General features: G+C 35.7%; 1 protein-coding gene across 6 annotated transcripts in view; it reads right to left on the bottom strand.

The window, feature by feature from the left end:
• Window positions 1-866: 866 nt before the first annotated feature.
• Window positions 867-25,441, bottom strand: part of LOC138337058 (golgin candidate 6-like) — a 30,876-nt gene continuing 6,301 nt past the window's right edge. For 2 of the 6 annotated variants that reach the window (XM_069293853.1, XM_069293856.1), the window contains 17 exons: window positions 13,564-13,688; window positions 13,386-13,438; window positions 12,341-12,487; window positions 12,180-12,253; window positions 12,022-12,094; window positions 11,896-11,949; window positions 11,695-11,790; window positions 10,949-10,999; window positions 10,783-10,869; window positions 10,502-10,615; window positions 10,348-10,419; window positions 9,892-10,077; window positions 9,607-9,710; window positions 5,331-5,370; window positions 2,809-2,874; window positions 1,657-2,409; window positions 867-1,189 (listed from right to left, as the gene is read on the bottom strand). In XM_069293853.1, the coding sequence (XP_069149954.1) occupies window positions 1,013-1,189; window positions 1,657-2,409; window positions 2,809-2,874; window positions 5,331-5,370; window positions 9,607-9,710; window positions 9,892-10,077; window positions 10,348-10,419; window positions 10,502-10,615; window positions 10,783-10,869; window positions 10,949-10,999; window positions 11,695-11,790; window positions 11,896-11,949; window positions 12,022-12,094; window positions 12,180-12,253; window positions 12,341-12,487; window positions 13,386-13,438; window positions 13,564-13,688 (2,272 nt within the window). In that variant the 3' untranslated portion in view covers window positions 867-1,012. Of the gene's footprint in view, window positions 1,190-1,274; window positions 1,313-1,656; window positions 2,410-2,808; window positions 2,875-5,330; window positions 5,371-9,606; window positions 9,711-9,891; window positions 10,078-10,347; window positions 10,420-10,501; window positions 10,616-10,782; window positions 10,870-10,948; window positions 11,000-11,694; window positions 11,791-11,895; window positions 11,950-12,021; window positions 12,095-12,179; window positions 12,254-12,340; window positions 12,488-13,385; window positions 13,439-13,563; window positions 13,689-17,598; window positions 17,716-25,441 lie in introns of all 6 variants that reach the window. The other 4 variants (XM_069293854.1, XM_069293855.1, XM_069293852.1 and 1 more) reach the window with 4 other exon arrangements.

The raw sequence follows: 25,441 nt of genomic DNA, 5'->3' as shown, positions 1-25,441 counted from the left end.
TTTTAATCACTTGTATTGTCATGAAATATGAGCGCATGAAGGGCTCTTGATACATCTTCAGACAACTTAAAATTACCATTTGACATTCACAATTTGACTTATTTTGAGAATATTTATAGAAACCCATGTATTAATTTTTTTTAACTTTATTATGAATAGTTTTAAAATTTTCAATTTTTTTTTCTCATTTTTCTACCACTACCACCATTAGCTTATCATATTATTTCTTGGGCATCCATGTCTTCTTTCACTTTTATTTTTTTCTCTTTTACCTTACCATTTTTTTTTTTAAATTAATGTTATCATGTTCATTCTTATTCTTCTTTTAAGAGATTTTTCTCTCCTACGAATCAAGATTGGATTTGGGAGTAAAAAGTTAGAAAAAGTGGTGATTTAAATATCAAATTTTGACTTTGATGATATTTTGAGTATTTAGATTATGAGTATTTGCGGTGTTTATTTTTATAAGTAAATTAATTGATGGTAGTTTGACAAACAATTGGTTGTGCTGCTATGAAATTTACCCCTCCACGGCGTGCTTTGGTGTAACCGGGGGGCTGGAACCAAAGAAAGATTGTACCCGGCGTCCCTTCCTCTCATCAGGCAGCTATCTCGAGCCTTTTTCCTTCTCGCGAACCACGGGAGCGCCTAGCGTATTTGACGAGTTGCAGCGCAATGAAGGGAATGGCAGAAGAGCAGAAGTTCAGGCAAAGAAAGAAAAAAAGAAAAAGAAAAAGAAAAGAAATCAAATAAAAATAATTCAAAATTATTTTTAACACGTGGCAAGTGATTATGCGTAACATACATATATTTTTTTTATAAGTGGTATTGGGTGAAAAATGAGGTACACCCCCAAAGCTAAGATGTCTTGAAAATTCGAAACAACTTCATTAATAACCGTCTTTTCTCAATTATATCAGATATATACACAAAAAAAAACAGATATGCTTATACAAAATTTTGGAACACAGTAAAGGCTAGTCTGTTGTAGATCAAGAAAACATCATTAAGACTAGTCGTCTTCATCAGCATCAACATCATCCACGACGTCTTCCAGCAATTTACCTACATCTTCACCTAGCTCTCTCAGCCTAGAGCTAAGTTTGTCTACTTTCCTCTGCTCCTGTCCAAGGCACACAAGCAAATCAATCATTGCGTCGCTCTCCATCAGCGTCTTGTTATCTCCACTCTGCAAGGCCTCATTAAGAAGCAAATCTTTACTTTTAGTGGAAGGATATAAACAGTATAATACCAGTCAGGTAACATATACTTACATGAATGCAGCATCAGTATAGACCAACTCATTAAGTACCTAGAGGTCCATAAGTATATAAGTAACTTGAGCTTTCTTAAGCCTATCAAAAGAGAAGGTACTTAACCTTTCCTTTGAGTTGTCGTGCTGCAACTTTTTACCATTTTGAATAAAGATGACTAAATTATTTTTAAAAATTGCCATGACAGTTTTCCTCGAATTGATTCAAGTATTTATTGAAAAATATTTCTTACGTGGACAAATTTTGTCCTGCAGCTTAGACCCTAACTGTGCATGCAAAACTATATTCAGATGTAAAGATAGTGAGATACAAATTATTCTAAGCTTGTACTAAATTGACAAAGTGCATTTATTAGGAACATAAATCCAAAATCCCTACTTGCCTGTATCTCATGGTAGTGCTTCTCCACAAAAGTCTTCAGCCGCTTGATATAGTCAACATCGTTCTCCTCACCCTGTTGTTCAAGATCTGCTGGTACCACGGTCACCTGGCTCTTAGGGCTTCTGTGAGCTTCTACCATCTTTTCTCTAATATCAGCCACTAAGCACTCCAAAGAATATATGAATGGAGAATCAAATACTGATGTAAGCATACAATGCTCATCAGATGGTTCAGTTCTACCATATTCAATCTCATCCATACTAGCAACAGTAGATCTTGTCAATGGTTTAATTGGCAAAAATGGTTTAGCAGATGTAAAAAGATGGCTTTTCTGCATTTCATCAAACTTTAAGAAGTACGATGTAAACCCAACTTTTTGGCTTATGGCATCAGCTATGCTATAGGCATCCTTTCCACTAGCATTGCTTTTGTTGTAGATTACACATTCCCCTAATAGTACTGCAGTCAAGCCCCTTACACCAACAGTTGTGGTAGGACTTGAGACCAGCTCCAGCAAATACGTTAGGTGAGAACGTGAATCCAAGAAGCATTGCACCGCATTTGGACAATCAGAAAGCCAAATAATTAACAGTTTCAGGATAACAGACTGAACAAACACATTCTCGGATGTGCTTGATTTTCCATCTTTACTTTTCATACAAGAGGCAAGAGCCAGATACTTCACCATACAGTGTAACAAAGGCTCTGGGCTTCCTAGAATGGGAGTAGGTTGTAGAAGTTCAATATGCAGAACCTGCAATTCACTTACATGTTATAATCAAAGAATAAGGACAACTTCTGTAAATTATAATTCTTATCACAGAAACAGCAACACAGTCCAGAGTGACTGTTCTCCCGAATATAAGGTGTATTTTGCTGTGTCTATAAAGTGTGTATGAATTTTAGCTCCACAAAACATAAAAGAATTTATTCTAGCTCCATAAAACATAAACCAAGATGGTACTGGACCAAGTACAACATCTCCAAAGTCATACTACATTTCCCACCTAAAAGAAAAGATCCAAAAATATCCAAATATTGGTCCATTCTCTCCAAGATGAATATACCTTTTATCTTTTTATTCATGTGTAAAAAACTTATTTTACGCAGAGTAAGGAAAACATCTTTGGGTGGTGGAAAGAACATAACATACCTTTTCCTTGCATAGATTATTACCCTTAATGACATGCGAAAGAACACTGGCAGCTCTAGAACAAGTCTGCATATTAAAGTTAACATGCTTTATCAATGACAACATGACAAATAGTGCTCCAAAGATGCATATTAGTTCGTGAATCAATAGAAATGTCCTGACTGTAGGCGAAACACCAATATTCCAAAAACTTTTGAGACAATTATTCAACACAAATTTAGAGCTAAGTAAACAAGGATTTTACTTTCTTTCTTCAGAAAGTAACATATTTTAAGTATTCCATGATCGATGTGCCGGAGGGAAGTGGATTTAGGGGTTCTGGACAAAAAAGATGATCACAAGAATGGAGAGAAATTAAAATGTGCAATACTCTTGTGAACATCAGAAATACCAAGCCCAGAAATGACAATAATGGAGTAACACGATAACGGATTCAAAAAAAATAACAGGTCAACTTTCACCTCTAACACAATTTTCTTTCACATGGAAGATAAAAAGAGGAAATTGGAAAAAGTAGATGTTTTATCCAAGGGTGTGTCCAAGTGGTCTATGAAATTGATTAAGAACCATGAGGTCTAAATTTCCAATCCTAGTAGGGACAAAAATACTTAGTGATTTCTTCCATATGTTCTGGCTTTGGTGGACAGAGTTACTTGATACATGTTGTAGGTGGGAGGTGACAAGTATCTCATGGAATTAGTCAAGGTGAGAAAATGAATTTGTAACCTTAGAGAACATAATATCAAGACTGAAATAATATGTATCCCCTCACAAAACCATAATAGTAATAACAACAACAATAATAAAAAAGAACCTAACCTCGCTTACGTGGTGCCACCACAAACCAAGATTCCCTTTTAATTATTTATTTCCAAAACTAGCCTTTCCCTTTCCTGAACAGTTTCGACTTTTATGAAGTGTTGTGACCTTTTTAAAGGGTTGTAACTTTTCCAAAGAGTTGACTTCCGATAAGGCACAATAAACATTTGTTCACACTATCCTTTGAGTACAAGTTTACTACAAGTTGTAAATACTTTTCATAAGTAATAAATGTGTTTCTCAACACTGCGATCGGAATAGAAGTATAGTATCAAATTGAACTCTATCACTCTGGTATGTTGATTTAATTTAAAAAACACCCAAACAAACTGAACATTTTAGTGTGATATTTTTCCCTTTCTAGTATATATAATAAGTTGAATTGTTGTCCAATATGATACATTCTCTCTTTACTTTCCATTTTAAAAATTTCTTATGGAACATTTAAATGGGGAACTTAAAATGAAATATGTAAAGCAAAAGGTAGGTCTGAACTTTCTACACGTTAAAATTAGAATATTTGTTCACTTTTTCAGTTTTTTATTATTTATTTATTAAAAAGTTTAATTTCTTAGGGGGATGTTCATTTGATTCCCAAAAATATCAAATAGTAAGACTTGAGACTTCCTGGAGGCAAAAGAAATAAAACTATAAAATCAAAATAAAGATTATTGATTGAAGGATAAATGACAAGATGTTATAATTATCATTTTCCTTTACACCTTTACATTATTAATGTTTGTTACTACGTAATTTTGTAAGTAAGATAATATAGTGTTTTAGTTTTAATGACCGATAGGTTCTAAATTTTCCCTTTCAAGTATATACAAAAAGTTGAATTGTTGTCCAATATCACTCTCCCTTTAACTTTCCATTTTGATAATTTCTTTTGAAACATTTAAATGGGGGACTTAAAATGAAATATGTAAAGCAAAAGGTAGAGCTGAACTTTCTACACATTAAAATTAGAATATTTGTTCACTTTTTCAGCCTTGTATTATTTATTTATTAGAAAGTTTAATATCTCAGGGGGATGTTAATTTGATTCCCAAAAATATCAAATAGTAAGACTACCTGGAGGCAAAAGAAATAAAATTATAAAATCAAATTAAAGATTATTGATTGAAGGATAAATGATAAGATGTTATAATTATCATTTTCCTTTAAACCTTTACATTATTAATATTCGTTACTACGTAATTTTGTAAGTAAGATAATATAGTGTTTTAGTTTTAATGACCAATAGGTTCCAAGTATTATTTTATGAATTCCGTGATATTAAAAATCCTGCGCGAGGCGCGGGTAAATTTATTCGTTAACAATAAAAGAAAAATCCGTTCACAAAATTTATTGACTAAATTACTATCCTTTGTTTTACAATCTGATATAATTGTTTTTCTAATAAGTATCTGATATAAACTTTTTTCTACGTATAACTCGGTAAAAATGATTTCTAGAATCTTTGTAGTGTACTACGTTTAACCTTCTACAACTTAAGGCTGGTAGGTAACCCTTGCCAATTGTTTCTCTTCCATAAACTGCAGGATTATGCATCTGGAATCACGTGCACTGGATGAGTCTAGGATTACAAACTAATAGAGATAAAGCATTAAAGTGTCTATTTTGAAACTTTTTCAATAACTAAGTGTCCATTTAAAATTTTCAGACAACCACCAAGAAGTGTATAAAACCTATGACATTACCTCAAGATCGCCTTTGTTTTCACCTGTGGTAAGATCATGGCTGCCATGAAAAAAGAAGAGAAAAATTAGAGATGAGGGTCAGAGATGTGAAAGTCATTTTGAAGCAAATTAAACCGTTCCTTTTCTTTATCTTTCGCTTTTTTATTATATATTTTGAACATGTTACGTATAATTATGGGATGATGGGGGTAATTAGTGACACCTTATTCAATGAGATACTCTAAAAGAAAAGGGAAGTTTCTGACCTGCCCTCAGGTTTAGCCAATATTAAACTAACTTCCCTTGTGGTTTACGATATTAAATTTACCTTACTTATTTTAATTATTTTCTACAAATGTTAATTTTATAATATTCCAAAATTGCCATCTTGTGCCCTTAATTAATCTTTTAACACAAATATTGCCCCAAAATTCAATTCTGTAACATATCAAATAGGAAGAAAATGTCAACAATAATTACTATTGAAAATCGATCAAGAGCTTGATGAGGTTATATTATTAGTTATGAACTATGAACTATAAATGTTCTTGTAGTGATCAAGTCTATGGTTGAAGCTGGCAATATATACTTTATGTACTCGAGTACTTAATGAGTTCATAGTTTATCATTTATATAACCTATTTCAAATTAAGAAAATCAATTCATTCGAAATGGATATCGAAGAAATAAAATTTAATTATTATGAAACTTGATTAAATTACAATTGCGTAGAGACAAACTTTGGAGACTAAAGGGTTTAGTTGAGCAGAACTAAGACAGAATATGTTGAGTGCAAATTTAACGATGTGATATAGGAGGTAGCGTTGAAGTGAGGCTTGACAGACAAAATATTCTTTTTTATATAAACGATACACAAAATATACTCGAGATAACAAATTCAAGTATCTTGGGTCTATGATCCTGGGGAGTAGGGATATCGACGACGATATCACACACTATATTGGTGCGGCGTGGATGAGTGGAGGCTTGCATCTGATTTTTCAGCAACAATTTCTTCCGAGCATTCTAATTTTTCAGTTCTAGTATGTAGAGCATACACACCCGTGAGAAATCAGCAAAACCAATCTTAGACAGCTTCGAATTTGTATGTAATTGAGAATTTGCCTTCCTCTACACTACCGCCACCCAAATTCTTAAGTCCCACATAATCAGGATCCCCCCACTGCCATCGGCTTCGATATACCCACACCTCATCCATCTACTAGCGCACAATTGTTTTGCAATCTTATCTACATCCTTGTTGATTTTTGTCTCTTGAAAGCAATAATAATCATCTCTCCATTTTAGTAGAGAGTACTTAACCAGATTCCTTGATGAAACCCTGTTAATCCCCCTAACATTCCATGATAATATATTTACTTTCATTTGAGAAGTAGTGGCTGGACTCTCCCTCTGTTTCTTACGCCTTCAACTTTCTCTTTCAGATCCGACTTCAAATTCTTCAGCTCATACTTGCCAATTCCTCTACGTCGAGAAGCTACTGCTTCACTATTTTCCCCATTCTTTTCCATCCCCCTATTTCTTTCATCAAGCTTCATCAGTAGCGAATGTGTTTCTCCCCTAAAGCCTTCAAACGCCACTCCGTAAGTTCTGATGAGTTCAAAAATATGTGACTTATCCAATTGGATGCTTTGACCTCTGCATCTGTCTGGTCACCAGTTTTTTGTATAAATACCGGCTCAGCATCGTGAACCGGCTGGATTTGCAAGCCTTCTGCTGGCGATTTTTATACTCCTGAATTCTCCCCATCCTCCTTAGTTTGGTCGATCTCCTTTGCTTTGTTTCGATTTGGTTCAACAACCTCTTTCATCTGATTAATCGACTCTCCGTAATTAAGATTTGCAGAGCTAATGATGTTCTCCACCGTATTCGTTTCTTCCATTTTGTTGTATGCATGTAGGAACTGATACGCTAGTTCCTTGATGTTCTTTAACCCTTCGAGAAAACTCCCCTGCGTATCACATATTATGTCCAACTTTTTATTTAAAAGACCCCCTTTATTGGTTTGCTCTGGCCCAAGCCTTTTGAGTTGGGTTTTGTTTTGACTTGGGCTCGCCCCAGCCCATTCCTTTATTTATTTTCAAAATCTGCCCATGCTCTTCGGCCAAAACACGTGATTCGCCTACTATGTTTGTTGCTTTTTGACTTTGCAGAAGGTTCTCGTCTTTACCCAGTCCGCCTTGTATCCGGTGGGTAATGACTTCAGAATTCCGATCTTCTCCGGCGAACACCCTTGAAGGCGATTCGGTCCAGATTTGCATCGTATAACATATTTCACCCCATAAATAGTCACCTCTTTGGGTATGTTTGCTCCATCTCTTTTGATTCTGATTCTTGCCCACTTTAGATGATTTCTCAATCGGGTTTCCTCTTCTGTCTCTACCCACCCTCCGCAAAAATCTCTGATAGCCTTGAAAATTTTCTGGTCCCAATATTGCAAAGGTAACCCTAAAATTCTTACCCAGGTCGAGCTTTATGTACCCCTCTCGCTTTTCGTACCTATTGTCGGATTCCACCATTGGAGGGTATCTGGCTTATTTCTCCACTCCTAGTCTCTTTCGATCACTTGCTCTGCTGTAACCCTAAGTGCAAACTCAATTAAGAAGAGCCCATTGCCCATTTCATAAATGTTCAGACTGTGTGTCTGTTTCCATAGTCGCTTGGCCCATCCCCTGACTTCTGCAAGAGTCGTTTCTCCGACTCTAGGTTCAAAGGCACCCACCAAACTCCTCTTTAGCACTTCACTGTGCTCCTCTGGACCATCTTTAACAAAGATTCTATCTCCCTGCAGGTATACCTTCTCCTTTTCAGCAGCTTTTGACCCTTTGTTAGCCCATTTAATGCTTCTTAGAACTGTAGCGTATGGAATGTCCCTGTTCACTAGCCTATGAGTCCCCAAGCTCATTGACTTTTTGTGACTATTAATGAATCTCCCCACCTTTTCTGCAATGCTCAACCACCCTGAATTGAATGCTAGTTCAGGTATGATAATTACTCCCCTCCTCCTGCCTCTCACATTTATTAGAGTGATGTAGCTACCGTATTTATTGTAGTTCCTAGAGCAAAAAACTTCTGAGAAACTGTCTTTCTTCTTCCATCTCTTCACCATGTTCCCCCTTTGTAGTGATGCCTCCCGCCATGTTTGCACGATCCATTCCCTTGTCTTCTCATTGAAAGTTGTTCTCGTAACGAATTTCCTATTCCTCTCAGTCCAATCATACCAAGCTCTTATCGTGCCAAGTGTTCTTGAGATGTCGTAGGCTTTGAATCCAACTGCAAAATAAATAATGTCTTCCATCGATTGCAAAGGGGGGGGGGGAGAAATAAGCCAGTTACCCTCCTGGTTAGGACATTCCTCAATTTTTGTGTCTGGGAGCTTTTTTCACTTTTTCAAGAAGTCACTCAAACCCTTTTGATTACTGCTTTTTCTTCTATTTTGCTGCCTTGCCAAAGAAAATCTCTTCTTAATCAATCAATTCTTTTTTTGACCTCTTCGGATAATGGAAAGATAAACATTATGTACGTAGGAAGAGCATCTAAAACTGAATTAATGAGAGTCAATCTCCCACCTAGGGAAGATATTGAGATTTCCACCTTGACAATTTTGTCACACCTTCCTACAACATCATTCCAAATTTCTACAAAAATAATTTTTACCCACCAATGGCATCCCCAAATAAATTGGAGGAAGAGCTCCCACCTGACAACCAAGGTTACCTGCTAGAGATAGCAAATTTGGAATGTCATTAACTGGATAAAGCAAGCTTTTTTGCCAGTTAATATGTAAACTTGACAGCTTCAAAAATGGTTAGGATGGCTCTGAGATGTCTGTTTTGATCACATCAGCTTCACAGAATACTAGAGAGTCATCGGCATACAACAACTGAGATATTTCCATTCCTTCAATGGCATTTGGTTGAGATCCAAAGCCTTTGATCAAACCATTCAACTGTGCAACCTTGATCATATCATATGACTAAGTCCTTCCATGACTATCAAGAATAGAAAAGGTGGCAACCCCTTTAAGATTGAAAAGAACTCTCAGGTCCACCAAAAATCAATACTGAGAATTTGACATTAGAAATGCAAAACCATTTATTAATACTGAGACCTTGCATTTCTAATGGAAATTGGTATGTTTATTTTTTATTTTGAATTTGTACGTGTATTTATAGGATGATCAGCGGTAATTTGTGGACACCTTATTCAATGAGAAGACATTTCAAATACTCTTTAAGAAAAACTAGGAAGTAAGACTTCCAAAAACATAAGTTACCTTCCAAATGACATGTTAATATCATTCTCAACAGGGGCATGAATCATTGACTGTAGCTGCAGAATTACAGTAGACAGCAGCATTGTCTGGCCATCCGGATTTCGCTGCACCGATCACACAAAACATGCTTTTAAAGATGGTATATTCCAAGAAAGCATAACACACAACTAGAAACCTAACAAAGGAGATAGTAAAGGAAGCTCTGTTAAACGATATCTAAAATCACTCTGAAAGCATAACATACAACTGCTTGAAATATCTAACCATTACAGTTAAGATGCCAACCTGACAAAAGTTCTTAAAAAGATAGTCAGCTGCCATGAATTCTTGCTTACTAGAAGTGCGCAAAACCATCTGGAAGACAGATTTCAAAGCAGGCTCTAAATCTGGTTCCTCTCCGAACCTTTTGCTTGCAAGTTCTTTGAGATTCTTGGGGTGATCCGCTATCAAATCACCAATGCAATGAAGTGCCTGACATCGACAAAAGCCGCTTTAAAGATAAAGGTACAAGAATCAACTAGCTTTATTAGCATCTATACTGACCAATGTTTACTACATTATAATGTAAATGGAATTCAAAGTAGAGAAGCCGTAGTAACTGGCATATCTCCTCACCCCCTAATACTCTCTTTTCTTTTATTTTGCCTACCCAACTATTAAGGATGCAGAAAGAAACCAAGAAAGTTGATTAATAGAAAACAAAATCATCTACTTGAAGGCATCAAGAACTAGTTAACTCACCGTACACCGCACTGCAACTGGAGCACATTGACTCTCAACACCTAACATGAAGAGATAGTCCAAGACCTTTTCCTAAAATATCAATCAGATAATTAGGTAAGTAACGCAATAATCCAAAACATAAGCAGTTCTCACATTGGTAGAAAGAACAAACCTGAACCAAGACTGTTTTATTAGTCAGCTTATCTGAATCTCGGGTAGGATCCGTTTCTGGGGCGCCCGTGATAAGCAAATTAATGATTTCTAGAACACAAAGTACAATTGTTGTCTACTGGCATTTAAGGCAAAGAAATGAGAAAAGACCAGTAAGGCTTAGCTACATAAGAAAGTCATATCAGCAGCACATTATATTTACATACATACATACATATATATATATATATATATATATATATATATAATGAAACAGCAAAACAAATGGATTATGTGTTTAACCATATCTGATGAAAAACTGTAGGTCGCCTTTCTCAGCTTCAGAACTGATAGCAACTTATCAAAGCCGATTGCCTCTCTTAGTGCTGCCTACAATAGGCTCAGAGTAAGTACTAGGAAAATTAAAATTATATGAGTAATGAACAATAAGAGGCACCCAAGCAGCAACCTGATTCGATGCACTACAATGGAGGAGATTGCTCAGCAGTATAAGACAGTCCTGAAGAATTCCCAAAGTAAAAGCGACAAAAGATTTCAGATAAATGTTCAATAACAATGCAGTGATCAGAAATAATCTACTTTGATATGCTTTTCCTTGAGCTGAGGGTCTATTAGAAACAACCTCTCTACCTCCCAAGGTAGGGGAAAGGTCTGGGCATTACTGTGTATGTTGTTGTACTATCCGTATATACCACATTTTCTACGAACCCAGATGTAAGTGCACTTGTAAACATGTATAGGGAATTTCTAGAAACCATAAATTAGAAATATTTACAATAAGGAATGATGGTGATTGAATGCCAGAAATAGGTAAGAACAAGACGGAAGTTCTGCTCTGAAAATCAATGGAAAAGGTAAAAAGGCAAGATAATGACAGACTACAGAAGTTCATAACCTTTGAAAAAATTCCAGAATGATTTAGCCAGTAATAAGAGTTGCTTAGTTACAAAGTATTTATACCAAAATCAGCATGAATTTAAGTGAAGAACCCAAAATATTTCAATGACAGTTGTAGTGAATTGAGCACCTGATGACTGAAAAATCATTTTTACGGCTCCCTCCAGAAAATTCGCTGGATTGTTTTGTTAACGGAAGAGATGGGAATGCAACATCAGAGTCATCTAAGTTTCCAATCTCACTACTGTTCTACAAAATATATTTTAGACTTAAGCTTAAGAGCACACTTGTCCAAACCTGCACAACAACTCCTCCTTCTAAACCTCCCTCATCTTCTATAATGCTGAATATCTTTACAAAAGCACCTTCAAAGGCTAGAAGTTCTTGAATTTCCTGAAAATTTTAAAGGAGTTGAGCCAAAATCTAAGCAGGAAGTATGTAAAATTTGAAGATTAACACAGAAAGAGGCAGCCCCCAAGGAAAGGAAGGAGCACTCACTTCAGCCTCACAGTTCAAGAAAGTCAGAAATGTCATTGCCTCATTTCGTAAGAGCTTCAAGACATGCAAAAATTAGAATCCCATGAAAACCAAGAGCATAGTAATTTTATCATTTCTAGTTCATACCTTACAATCGTCGTTAAGAAAATTCAGAAGCTGTTTGATACCACTGGGAATGCTACATATAACTTCCAGTAACCTGAATATTATTTAAGCATGTTGTCTCCTCAAAATGTGTTTAAAAAGAATACTTGAAACAATATGTAGTGGAAGTATAAACATACTTTTGTGGAGATTTATTTAGGGGGGGCATCAAAAGTTGAAGCGTAGCGTATCGTACATGGATATCCTCATGTGACTGCCAGAGTAATTAGTCAACCAATTGCAAGGAGATTACTAACCATACATCTAAAACAAGCAAGAATAATAGCAATAACATGCTTACCAACAAACTTAAGAGAATAGAAATATTCTCTTTTTCGCTTAAGAGCAAGTTACTATTTATCAAATTCGGCGGAACCTCATCTGAAGGCCCTTTTGCATAATTTGTTGGAGTTACAGCCATCAAAAGAGTTTCCAGAGCATTCCGGACCTTCAAGCACCCAATATGAGTAACTTTTAGTACTAGGTAAGACGAGGAAGGTAATAATGTTTCATAAAATGTACATCAACTGACAAAAAGGTAAGATTTTATCATTTGCCACCAATGGAGAAAAAGGACCACACAGTTTGATCAATGACACAAATACAGTCCACAGCAATAACGAAAAGATCTCAATGGAATTAGGAATTTGAAAATTATGTTAACTGTACTTCTCTAATTGGCTGTTCGACTTGGAAACTGATATGGAAAGTCAAAAATAACATATACAGTTGATTGCTTTACAAGGCTGTTCGCAAAAGAGGCAGTCTTTCACTAAGTCCCTCACCGGTCCTCATATTAATTATATTTGTAACAAGCTCGATGCATATAACTTGTATGTACCAGCTTAAGAGAGTGTTGGAATAGGAATAATATATCGAATCCTACTTGAAAAAGGATTGTAATGTAGTGTCTATAAATAGGGTCTCGGTGTCATAATGGAGATAAACAATTCAATAATATGATATTTTTTATAATTCTCACATCTTCCTTGTAAAACCATTAAAGAGACATGTGTCCACAAGAAATCATCACCAGCAGAGTAGGTAATGAAATTTAGTGACCGATGATAACATTAGTCTATCACAGAAATCGTATTGATTTCACTCAGACCATCAATATGTTAACTCGAGTCAAAATTAAAGCGATCATTGGTACCACAAAAGCAATAGCACTGTACCAGACATCATAAAAAGACAAGAAGTTTCTACAAAATATAGCTTGAACTTTCATCCCAATAATACACAGAATGCAGAAGATCGACTAAAATAACTTTTTTTTAAGAAAAGCCCCACTAAAATAACATTAACATATCTTAGTTCTAAAATTGACAACAAAGCAATTGTACCATCTGAACATCATTGGGCTTCTCCTTTAAGATGCTCAATATCACATGGAATCCTGCAAGAAATAAAATGATTAAATGAACACCATTATATGATGGCGAAGAAAAAATGGAACGAAATTCGCATGCAGATAACAAGATATATATATATATATATACATACACACACATACATACTAACCCGTTTCTCCAAAGGCCATTTGTCCAGTACTACTCCAGACAGCAAACACAAGTTCAACTATAGCAGTTTTCTTCTCCTCAACCAGCAAAGTCTTGCTAATCTGGTCAAGCAAACGTTTGACATGCCTATTGGTAAAGAAAGCAATATTAATTAAGCATGCTAGACAAGTTGGACTAAACTGCGACATAGAAATTTTGTTGTCCTAACTAAAAAAAAAGCAAATAGCAGCACAGGATAATCAGCTGGACAATCTAAGGGAAAAAAATTATTTCCAGAATCACAGTGTCTTAAACATTTCTCAATTCTAGCAAGAAGACCTTTCTTCAACCCATACTGGAAACAGAACTGCATACAATCTCTATTTAACCATCTAGAAATATGATTAGAAAAAGTATTTTCCTGAATTCAAAGTGAATAAATACAGACCAGAATCTATTTTCCTCCCAGGAAGTGGATCATTTATGTCATTATCTTTTCTTTGTAAGGTTATTTATTTTGAAAGGGTTTTCTTGATAACCGGAAAATCCTTCAAGATGAGTGGCAACTTCTTGAAACTTGAACAATAATGGGTCCATCCCTCTACCTTTCTTCACTTATATACCAAGCATCCGTCAGAGTTTTTTACCACTAAACCAAAGTCCTGGAGGTTTATTTTTATTATTATTTTCTATTGAGAGGGGGGAGGGGAAGAGATGGGATCCCCATAAAATCATCAACACTTCCTGAATAGAACTTCTACAACATGTTGAGTCATCAATTAAGGGAATAGTGCTGCTCCAAGCCCAAGGATTCTCTTAGTTGTCATATACATCCAAAACCAAAGGTCTAAGAACAAACCCGGCTTCAAAATTCAAATACACCTTGGGACTGAATATGCCCTATGTACATATACATGTTGTTTCTCAGGTATGAGTTCTCGTTTTCTTTAAAAGTTATAGGCAATCTTCGTCTTATGAGCTAGTTTTTAAGATCGCGTTGGATGTATGGTAAACTTCCTTCACATGGTATCAAAGCAAGACCTAGCCATGTTATTGTGTTTCCCAATGTTGGACCCCAAAAGTAGATTATCCATCTTTAGTTAGGTAACCCTAGGCGTGCCTGAGGGTGTTCGAGACTCACATTGGTTAAGGGTATGGGTTTTTATCTCCTTATATGACTTATGGCAATTCTCAACTCATGAGCAAGTTTTATAGGTTAAGATAGGTCAAAAGGTCCGTATCTTTGACATGTATGTGTGTATATACACAATTACGCCTTAGTACCAAAAAAGTTGGGATCGGCTACATGAATCCGCATTTCTTCATTTAAGCTCATATCATATCATCATCATAATGGATAATATAAAACTAAAAATATATGTTAAAAATATATATAATGTATATAAGTAATAATAAGAAAAGTTCAACACGAGTCAAAAACCTATCCACAACTAGTAGTTATTACCAATATGGATTTTTTTTTCATATTGTACCGTATCTTTAGACAAGTCTATATTCATACTGAGCATTTCAGGTCTTTGGAGACTACTTCCTTCCATGTAATTTTAGTCTACCTATCCCAATTTAACACATTCACTTATCACAAGTCTTAAACCTATGGACTGGTACATCTATACGTCCACGGAGAACATGCTCTCAAGCGACCTCACATCTTATCCTCAACATGTGCTACTTGCACCTTTCTGCGAATGTAGTTATTTCTAATTTTTCATAATCAAACATCAATCTAGGCATCCGCAACACAATCTTGTGGATATGCTTAACAACCCAACATTCCTACTACCATATAATATAGTCGATCTCTCTTTTTTTTTTATAATGGTAACTCTAATATAGTCAATCTTATAACTGCATTATAGAACTTACCTTTCACTTTGGTAGGTATCATTCAATCACATAACACTCCAATTGTGTTCTATATTCTAGACATCCAATTTTAATCCTATGAGTAACATCTTCATATATGATTAATTTTCTCAAAATGACGAGCCTAGATATCTAAATTATTGTATTTTGGCACAGCAACCCCTTCTAGTTTCACCTCCACTTCCCTTCTCTCGTGATGACTATATCTGCTATGCATGTATTCAGTCTTACTTCTACTTATCTAAAATCGATTGGGAAGTCTCACCAGAAGTCCTTATGGAAGATTAAGGCCCCTACTAAAATCAAATGTTTCACTTGGTTGGTGGTTAGAAGGGCTTGTCTCACTAAAGAAGGGAAGGATACTTGTACCTAGATATTTTTTATGCAATGAAATTGGGTTAACAAATAACCATATGTCAAATTTACTGCTCAGCTATGGCATCCATTCTTTACTCCCACCAAAATAGAGTGGAGAATGCTTGAGCACACATAGGTGATCTGCTGAGCTGTTGGATCAGAAGAGGTGACACCAAAAGCCAGAAGAAGTGGTGGTGGATGATACCCTAAGTTGCTCAGACTCGAGTGCGGGTATCCAAGACGGATGTGAATCCGTGAGTCGGATTCAACAAAATCTAAATTTTAAGATTCGTGGGTGCGAATACAGTATGGATACGAATACCGGGATACGGCTAAATTTTTTTTAATATTATAAAAATAAGGGAAAATACATCAAATTCCCCCTGAACTTGATAGCAGAACTCACTTTAGTACTTTAACTATACGAGTGTTTAAATACCCCCTTAACAATTCTGAACTAATTAAATACCACCCTAAGAGCTGACGTGGCAAAGTGAGTACTCACTTTCCTCAAAATGCGTGAAATAAAAAAAAAACTAAAGGTAAAAAAAATCATACACATGGCACTTTTTTATTGGCCATTATCTAACTAATACATTTTAATTTTTTTTACAAGTTAAAGTTAAAAGAAAATGAAATTTCTTGTTTAGAAGTAAATGAAATTTGTGGGTTTAATTTTTTTTGTTCTCTTTATTTTGGTGTCTTCCCAAATGTCTTTTTCCCCATTGAAGCACTCTTATACCTTTCTTTTTTCATATTAAATTTTTTCCTTTATCTTCATCTTCATCCCTCGCCTCATCCGTCTTTCATTAATCATGAAAATTCAACACCCAATTCATATTATTGAATGCAAACTTTCATGATTTCTAAGTAACCTATTTTGAATTATATTAGTTGTGATGCAAAAAAATGTGGGTCTATCAAATTTTTTACACAATCTTCATTTTTCATTTAAGTTGTTAAGAAAAAATAATTTTAAAAAAAATATGATTCTTCAATGGAAAAATTTGTCGGGGAGAAACGGTTCCAAGAAGAAAAAGTAAGTATTTGATGAATGTTGAATAAGAAAACAACCATTGAAGGTTGAAAATTCGGGGAATAAAAAGCTAGTGAAGGTTGAAAATGGTGAAAATCAAGAAAGAAAGAAAGAGGGGGGTTGAAGAAGATGTGGCAATTTGATTTTAAAATGTATTTTTATTGAATTGATTAGTGTAATGAATTTAAGAAACAAAAAAGGTGAATATGTAAAAAAAAATAAAAATTACGTGGTGCTTGCATGGCTGTGACGTGGTGCATACATGGATATGATGTGGCAGGTGAGAGTGGTATTCTACTCTCAGTGTTGTATTTAATATAGTTAAAAGATGTTACGGGGATATTTAAACGCACGTGTAGTTAAAGTACTAAAGTAAGTTTTGCTACCAATTTCAGGGGGGATATGATGTATTTTCCCTAAAACTAAAGTTATGTACATATATATACATACACACTAAACAACTGCATAATTATAATGTATTTCATAAAAAAGTACACTTATTTCAAGAAATCCTTTGTTTCTGCCACTTAGAGTTCTTTATCAAGAAACACTGAAAAAACCCTAACTTTTCCCTCCTTTACTTTTTCAAGAAAAGCTTTCTTTTTTTCTCTTCTTCATATTTTTCAAGCCGGAAACTTATTTTCTCTTCTTTCATCTCTTCTTTGTACTTTTTCAAGCTTTACCCTCTTTATGTCGCCAAAAACTAATTCTCTACTTTCTTCTGTACTTTTTCAAGCTTCGTCCTCTTAACGTCGCCGAAAACTGATTTTTTCTTACCCAAATCTTTTCTCAGCTTCGGTCGAAGTGTACAGATCGGATTGACCGAATTCGACACACACCTCGCACTCGCACCGGCACACGCACCCGCGCCAATTTCGCGTCGAGAGGGTTTTCCTGCAAATATGAAGAGTCTACGCAACATAGATGATACCTTTAGTACATTTGGTGGACAGTGTGAAAGAAAAGAAATTGGAGATGCTTTGAAGACAAGGTTTCATTCACGATGTAAAATGGAGTTGTCTAGTCACATTATTTTTGGTGTAACGAGATATGTATAGAGGAAATGGATGATTTTGTCGTTTTCTTAGAAGCTTTGTAAATCTAGGCTCTATTTTCTCTTCTTGTAAAAAGTTTTTGAAGGTGACCAGCATCCCTTAATGCTGACGAATACAATAGTACTTCTGTAAAAAAAAATAAGGTGTTTCGCGAATGGAAGCCTAATCACATCGTAGGATGTAAATTAACAGGTTTAATAGGCAAATTGAAAAAGTGGAATAACATGAACTTTGGAAGTCAAAAGAATGCAAAAGAAAAGAAATGCTCCCAAGCACTTTTTTTGAAGCTCCCTTAGGGGCTGACTAGGAAAGTGTTTCTCAGATTCCGGCAGACCTTCGCCGAAAATCTTTCTTTCCTTCCCTTCTCTGGCAGAACTTCGCCGAAAATCTTTCTTTCCTTCCCTTCTATACTCTCCTCTCCCCTCCCCTTCATTCTTACTTCTCTTTCCTTTCCTTCTCACTATCTTCTCTCTCTGATCCTTTTTTAATTTCCACTCTTGTTATTGTTATGGAGAATAGACTATATTTCAGGTCCCTGGGGAAGTCTTATGATATCACGAAATCAAGAACCATTTCAGACACTTGGTTCGATTGGGTAGAGGGTTTGAAAATATCGATCAAAAGAAAGGTGGCATGCAGAAATGTATCGAAAGAACATTTACAGTGATGATAGAAATGTACTATAAAGTGGAGAACTTTATAAATAGGAAAACAGAAAATCAAAGAACATTTATTACATCTGGGGATATGATGCAAAATAACCTCAATGGTAGGGTAAGTTACAAAGAAGCTCTACAAGAAAGTAAATGGTCTAGGAAGAATATCGAAAAGCCACGACAACTATCTTCAAGTTGGGAAGACAACGAGCAGTTGCGTAGGTGTCTTGTTGGCAGATTCATCTAAGGATAGGAGACTCCCACTCGAAATGAAATCAGGATTTGGGTGCAACAAATCTGGAAAGGTGCTCCTAACACCTTAGTTTTTTATTTGAATGGCTTCGAATTTCTCTTTGAATCCAAACCAAGAAGGCTGCGGAGCATGTTATCATGGGGGATTGGAGACGACAAGGAGCCAATCTGTAATTAGATTAGCGGTCTCCAACAAAAGGTGCTTTCCATGAAAGTACAAGATTCGATTGTTTTGGATTAGGGCTCTTGGTCTCCCTCTTCACCTCTGCATAAAGATTTCATGAAGGAGATAGGAGATGCCTGTGCAGGATGGTTGGAAAACAAGGAAGAAACAAAGCTAAAAAACCATCTGAGATGGGTGAGAATTCGAGTTCAAGGACCCAAGGAAATTTTTCGTCCGACGAAGGTCGAGTTGTCAGATGGCAAGCTGATTTTCGCTTTACCAATCTGGTGTGAATATTTGGCGACATTCAAACCGGTGATGGAGTCGGAAATAGATTATCGAGGTGACAACAAGAAGTCAAAGGAGAAAGTAGAGGCTAGCAATGTCTCTGATGATGACAGACTTAGTGAACATGGGAAAGAGTAAAAAAAGTATAGGCCAATTATCTCTGATGATAGCAGACCTAGTAGATAAGGGAAAGGAAAGGAGAAAGTACAGGAGATGTATGTTAAAACCAATGGTTACAAGAATGAGGCAAAGTCTTTTCAAACTTCCCATAAAGAAAGTAAAGAGGGGTCCCACTTGGAGCTGTTGAATGGAAGGCCTATTTTAGGTGGGTCTGCTGTCTGGATAAATGAAAAGGAGACTCAAATACTTTGAGCCTTAAAAGCCCAAACATTTAACTGAGCCTTTTGTTGATTTTCAACCTTTTTTGGTTCTTATTCTTTCAATTCCCTTGACCATTTCACCATAGTTGGTGACATATTTTTACGCATGCCAGAGGACTCGATGCAGATCGCGAACTTTTCTAGCAATGAAAAGGTAGGGGGTAAGGAGATACACAACATGGAGGTGGAAAGTTTTGATGGTGATGAGTTGGTGGAATTGTCGGGAGAGCAGATGAAGTTTTTTCACGAACCTCGACCCTTAGCAATTTATGACAGTATATCTAAGGAGGGTTTTGAGTCCCAAGCAACGCTGAGATTTCACATAAATTTAGTCAAATTAAGCCAAATATTTGGGGTGTGTACAGAGGGATATGAAAGAGAATTCTTCTCATTAGTAAGTTGAATGGGGCAAAAACCCACAATGGAGGAACAAAGCAACAGTGACAATAATAGCAACACAGCAAACCAATCACTAAAGAGTTGAGGAATCTCATTTTCAATATGAAATTCAAAGAGGGGGAGCCTAGGAGTAGAGGGAGAAGATTATAATTGTGGAACAATGATGGTAAAAAAAAATTCTTGGAATGTAAGAGGTTAAAGAACGAAGAGACGAGAGATTTAGTCAAAAACCTGATTAATCAATGAGAGGGAGATGTCTATATTCTTTTGGAAACTAAACGAAAAGGACAATTTTAGTAGTTTAATTCACAACATTTGGAACAGAACAACAGATGGTTGAGTGAACTTCATGTAGAGGCACAAGGGTCTAGTGGAGGTATTTTAATCATGTGGGATAAAAGAATATGAAAGGGGGTTCTAGTGGAAACAGGATCACAATGCATTTCTTGTAAATTTTCAAACCAAAATCAAGAATTTTCCTGGTTTTCGACAGCACTTTATGCTAAGTACAAGAAAATAGAGAGGAATTTTTTTTGGGTGAATTGGGTGCTATGAGAAGTCTGTGTGAAGGTCCTTGGGTAATGTGGGGGGGGGGGGGGGACCTTCAATTTTATTAGATACCCGGCAGAAGGAATCAATTGCTTTTAGATTAACGGTGCTATAACTGACTTTTCTAAACGCATTAAGGAATTGGAATAGTAGACCCCCTTTTTTTTTGGAGGGTCTTACACTTAAAAAGGAGAGGGGAAGGGCACCAAACAACTTCCAGAGTTGATAGATTTCTCTATAGCTCATATTGGGAGGAACAGTTCACTTTTATCAAGCAATCTACAATGTCAACGTTAGGATCTGACCACAACCCAATTCTACTTACATGTGGAAATCTAAATTTCAAGAAGTCCTACTTCAAATTCGAAAATTGGAAGATGAGAGTGGAAGGATTCAAGGAAGAGGTGAAATTTTGGTGGCAGTCTTTTGTAATAACTGGAACCCAGGTTTTCTTTTGGCAGAAAAGCTGAAACCTTTGAAAGGAAAGATGAAGGAATGGAGCAAGAATAATAGAAAAAAATGTAAAGCACAAAAGGAGGAGATTATGGAGGAGTAGGCCAAATAGGAAGTTGTACATGAATAAGGAGTTCTCACAGAGGAGATCCAACAAAAAACAAATTTGGCTTTCACTTATGAGCCAGTAGCTAAGAATAAAGAAACGGAAAAGGGCCTAAAATACCCTCGAAGTATAGGAAATGGTACAAAACTACCCTCCATCCACCTATTGGCTCCAAAATGCCCTTTTGACCCACCTATTGGCTCCAAAATACCCTTGTCATCCACCTTTGGGTTCAAAATCGACCACTTATTTAACGATTTCAAATTTAAACCATTTGAATAATTTCTTAAAATACTTGGCGCTCAACAATTTGATATCATATCATTTATAAACCAACACACTACCCACCCATTACTAATTAAACCTCACCCAATTAATAAATCAATTCTAATATCAAAATCGCCCTAAACACTACTAAAACACGACGAAATTACAAATTCCTGAAAATGACATTCAAAATTATTCGAGTTTGAATTGAAACTCCAATTAAATTTAGGTTGAACCGCTTATTTAGGAAGACACTTTCAATATGATTCTCTTTCAACCTTAAATTCGAATTTTATGATTAAAGATAAAGAAGTAGTACATCCCGAATTAATTCATGCATTTTTTTTAAATATAATTGGGAAAAGGGTCATAAATAGCCCCCAACTTTAATTTTTTGTTTAATTTACCCTTGCCATTAAAATGAAGTTAATTTTACCCCTCGCGTTACTAATTTCACCAAATTTATCCCTCATTTAACGGATTGACCCAAATGTTTTTTAAAAACCCCTATTCCTTATTTTAACCCAATAACCCAACCCATTTAAAGTAACCCATCCCCATTCTCCACATCTCTTTTACCCATTTAACAAACATGGTGCTCATCTAACTGTTCAAGAGCACCTAGAAGATGGATCGTAATTAAGGTGGTAGTTCAAATAGTTGAGTTATTTGAGTCTTTAAAGGAGCATCCACAATATCAAAATGAAACTACTACTATTGTCCACATAGTTACTGTAGAGTTTGATGATGATGATGATGAGTTAGAGGAGAATCAACACAACAAAGATATGGTCAATTCTGGTGACTATTTGCAGCAAAATATGCCAAGACAGATCCCACAAGAGACTTGAATCAAGAACATATATGTGGCTAGTTTATAAACTTTGCTTTTTACTGAGTTGCAGGTTATGATTTGTCTTCATTTCTTAGTTGTAGCACTGTATATAAAACTTTTTGGAGAATGTTAGTCATTTTACTTCTTACTTCTTTAGGTCTCTATACGATCCATCTTCTAGGTGCTCCTGAACGGTCAGATGAGCACCATGTTTGTTAAATGGGTAAAGGAGATGTGGAGAATGGGGATGGTTTAATTTAAATGGGTTGGGTTATTGGGTTAAAATAAGGAATGGGATTTTTTTAAAAATATTCGGGTCAATTTGGGTCAATCCGTTAAGTGGAGGGTAAATTTGGTAAAATTAGTAACGGGAGGGGTAAAATTAACTCCATTTAAACGACGAGGATAAATTCAAACAATAAATTAAAGTTGGGGTATTTTTGACCCTTTTCCCAATATAATTTAATAAATATTTATTATTTGTTTTAAATAATAAAACTTTAATACATTCTTTTTAAAAAAGTTATCTATTAAGTAAAATCACATAATTGAGACGAGTGAATAATTAAGATGAACATAGTCAGACTTTTAAGTTTATCGATAATTTTTAATTAAACACTCGAATTATAATATGTTTTGATTGAGGACTTCTACGTATGATAATCTACTTCTATAGACATTTTTGCTTCAAATTTTTAGAATTAGCAGTAGTTTTTCATTGTTGTATTAGTAATGAGTCGGGTTTATTAATTGGGTGTGGTTTAATTAGTAACCGTTGGGTAGTAGATTGATTTATAAATTATATTAATAAGTTAAATTATAACAAATAGTTGAGTCATGTATTAAAAAATATTAAATAGTTTAAATTTTAAATCGTTCAATAAGTGATCAATTTTGAAACCAAAGGTGGATGAGAAGGGTATTTTGGAGTCAATAGGTGGATAAGAAGAAATAAGATGGAGACAAAGATCAAGAATCTAGTGGCTAAAGTAGGGGGATAAAAATACTAAGTTTTTTTCCTAGAGTAGCTACTTCTCATAAGAGGTATAATTCCATTGAGTCTCTACTGGTGGATGGATGCAGTACGTATGACCCCTCTGTCATTAAAGAGACCATTAAAAAGCTTCTACCAAAATTTGTACACGGTTTTGAAAGAGTGGAGGCCTGAGCTACAATTACATGGGATCACAACCATTACTGTGGAGAAGCAGATAGAACTAGAGGGTCCTTTTGAGTCCTTTTGAAGAAGAAGAGATCTTAGGCTGCTTAAAGCTTTGTGTTATGGAGAAAGCACCTGGACCTGATGGTTTCCCCATGTCCTTTTACTTGTCTTTTTGGGAGATCCTAAAAGAGAATATAATAAAGGCTATACAAGAATTCTAGGCTAGACAGATTCCGTAGAAAAGCTTTAGTGTTATTCTGTAGCACTCATCCCAAGAAAGCCAGTGCTGTTGAACTTAGACTTTCAGACCAATAAGACTGATTCAGTCTTACTGGAGTTTACAAGGTGATCGCAAAACTACAGGCAGAAAGACTGAAAAAACTAATTGATAAGCTTGTCAACAATGGAAGCAGTTCTCATTGCAAGTGAGTGTGGATTCCAAATTGAAAGGAAACATTTCAGGGGTAACGTGCAAGCTGGACATTGAAAAAGCATATGATCATGTAAATTGGGGTTTCCTACTAAACACCTTCAGACAAATGGATTTTGGAGAAAGATGGGTGGCATGGATAAAATTTTGCATAAGCACGGTGAGATTCTCCATTCTTGTAAATGGAGAACCGGTGAGTTCTTTCTCTTCAGGAAGGGGAATCAGACAAGGTGATCCTCTTTCACCCTTTCTATTTATCCTGGTAATTGAGGGATTTGATAGTTTGATAAGGATTGCTACTCAAAACAGGTGGATCAGAGGTTTCCAAACTAGTGAAAACAATGGTGATATTCAAGAGATCTTCCATCTACTCTATGCAGATGACACTGTGATTTTCAATGAGTCATAGGAGGAGCAATTTAGATTCATCAAACTAATATTGTTGTTCTTTGAAGCTTGTACATGTTTGAAAGTTAACTAGGGAAAAAACAGTTTATATCCTATTAAGGATGAGACAAACATCAAAAGTCTAGCTGACATTTTGGGTTGCGGAGTGGGAAATTGCCCACAACTTATTCGGGTATTATGAAATACATACAAAGATTTGAAGATATGGGACAACATATTTGAGAAGTTTGAAAAGAGACTAGCTAGATGGAAGGCTCAATACATTTCTTTTGGTGGCAGACACATTCGTATCAACTCCGTTTTAGACTCTCTCCCAACATATGGTAGGTCTCTTTACACTATACCGGCAGAAGTGGTTAAGAAATTGGACAAACTAGGAGGGATTTCCTTTGGCATGGTTGCAAAGAGTACAAAGGATACATGGTCCAGTGGGCGACAGTTTTGCATAGAAAAGATAAAGGTACATGGTCAAGTGGGCGACAGTTTTGCATAGAAAAGATAAAGGTATCTTAAGCATAAGAGCAATTTTTTATCAAACGATTGAGGAGATATACTAAGAAGAGGCAAGCTTTGTGGAAAGATTTGGTTAAATGTAAATATGGGGAGGATGGATTTTGGTGTAGTGACATAAGCACGGATGCTTATGGAGCGGGGTTTAAAGAGCTATTAGAAACTTATGGCCCAAGTTAGAAGCAAATTTACATATCAAGGTGGGGATGGCAGGACAACTAGATTCTGGAGGGATGTATGGATCAAACAAACCCCCCCCCCGAAACACATGTTTCCTTGTCTATTTTGTGCACTGATTGCCGGACAGTACAAGGTTGAAATATCTATTTCAGAAGAAAACTAAATGATTGGGAAGTTGAGAGAGTATGCCAAATTGTTGGAGGAAGTGGGTGATTTTGCAGGCACTTATACTGACAATGATGTTGTTAGATGGTCACACAGTAAGGATGGGATCTTCATTGTTGGTAGGGCATATAAAAAGGAGTGCAACTCGCAAAGTTGCAGATACCAAAGTTCATGGAAAAATATCCGGAGGACTGCAGCACCAACAAAAGTTAAATGCTATACTTGGTTGGTCATTAGAAAGGCATGCTTGACACTTGAAGTCTTGAGGAAGAAAAGAAAGATCATACTTATGTGGTGCACTTTATGTGGAAAGACGGGGAATAGTAATAGTCACCTATTCTTATATTGTACTTTCACAACAC

This window comes from Solanum lycopersicum, chromosome 2, assembly GCF_036512215.1.
Source record: "Solanum lycopersicum chromosome 2, SLM_r2.1".
In the NCBI taxonomy this organism is placed as follows: Eukaryota; Viridiplantae; Streptophyta; class Magnoliopsida; order Solanales; family Solanaceae; genus Solanum; species Solanum lycopersicum.
Note: the sequence above shows the minus strand (reverse complement) of the source record. Positions and strands in the feature narration are given on the sequence as shown.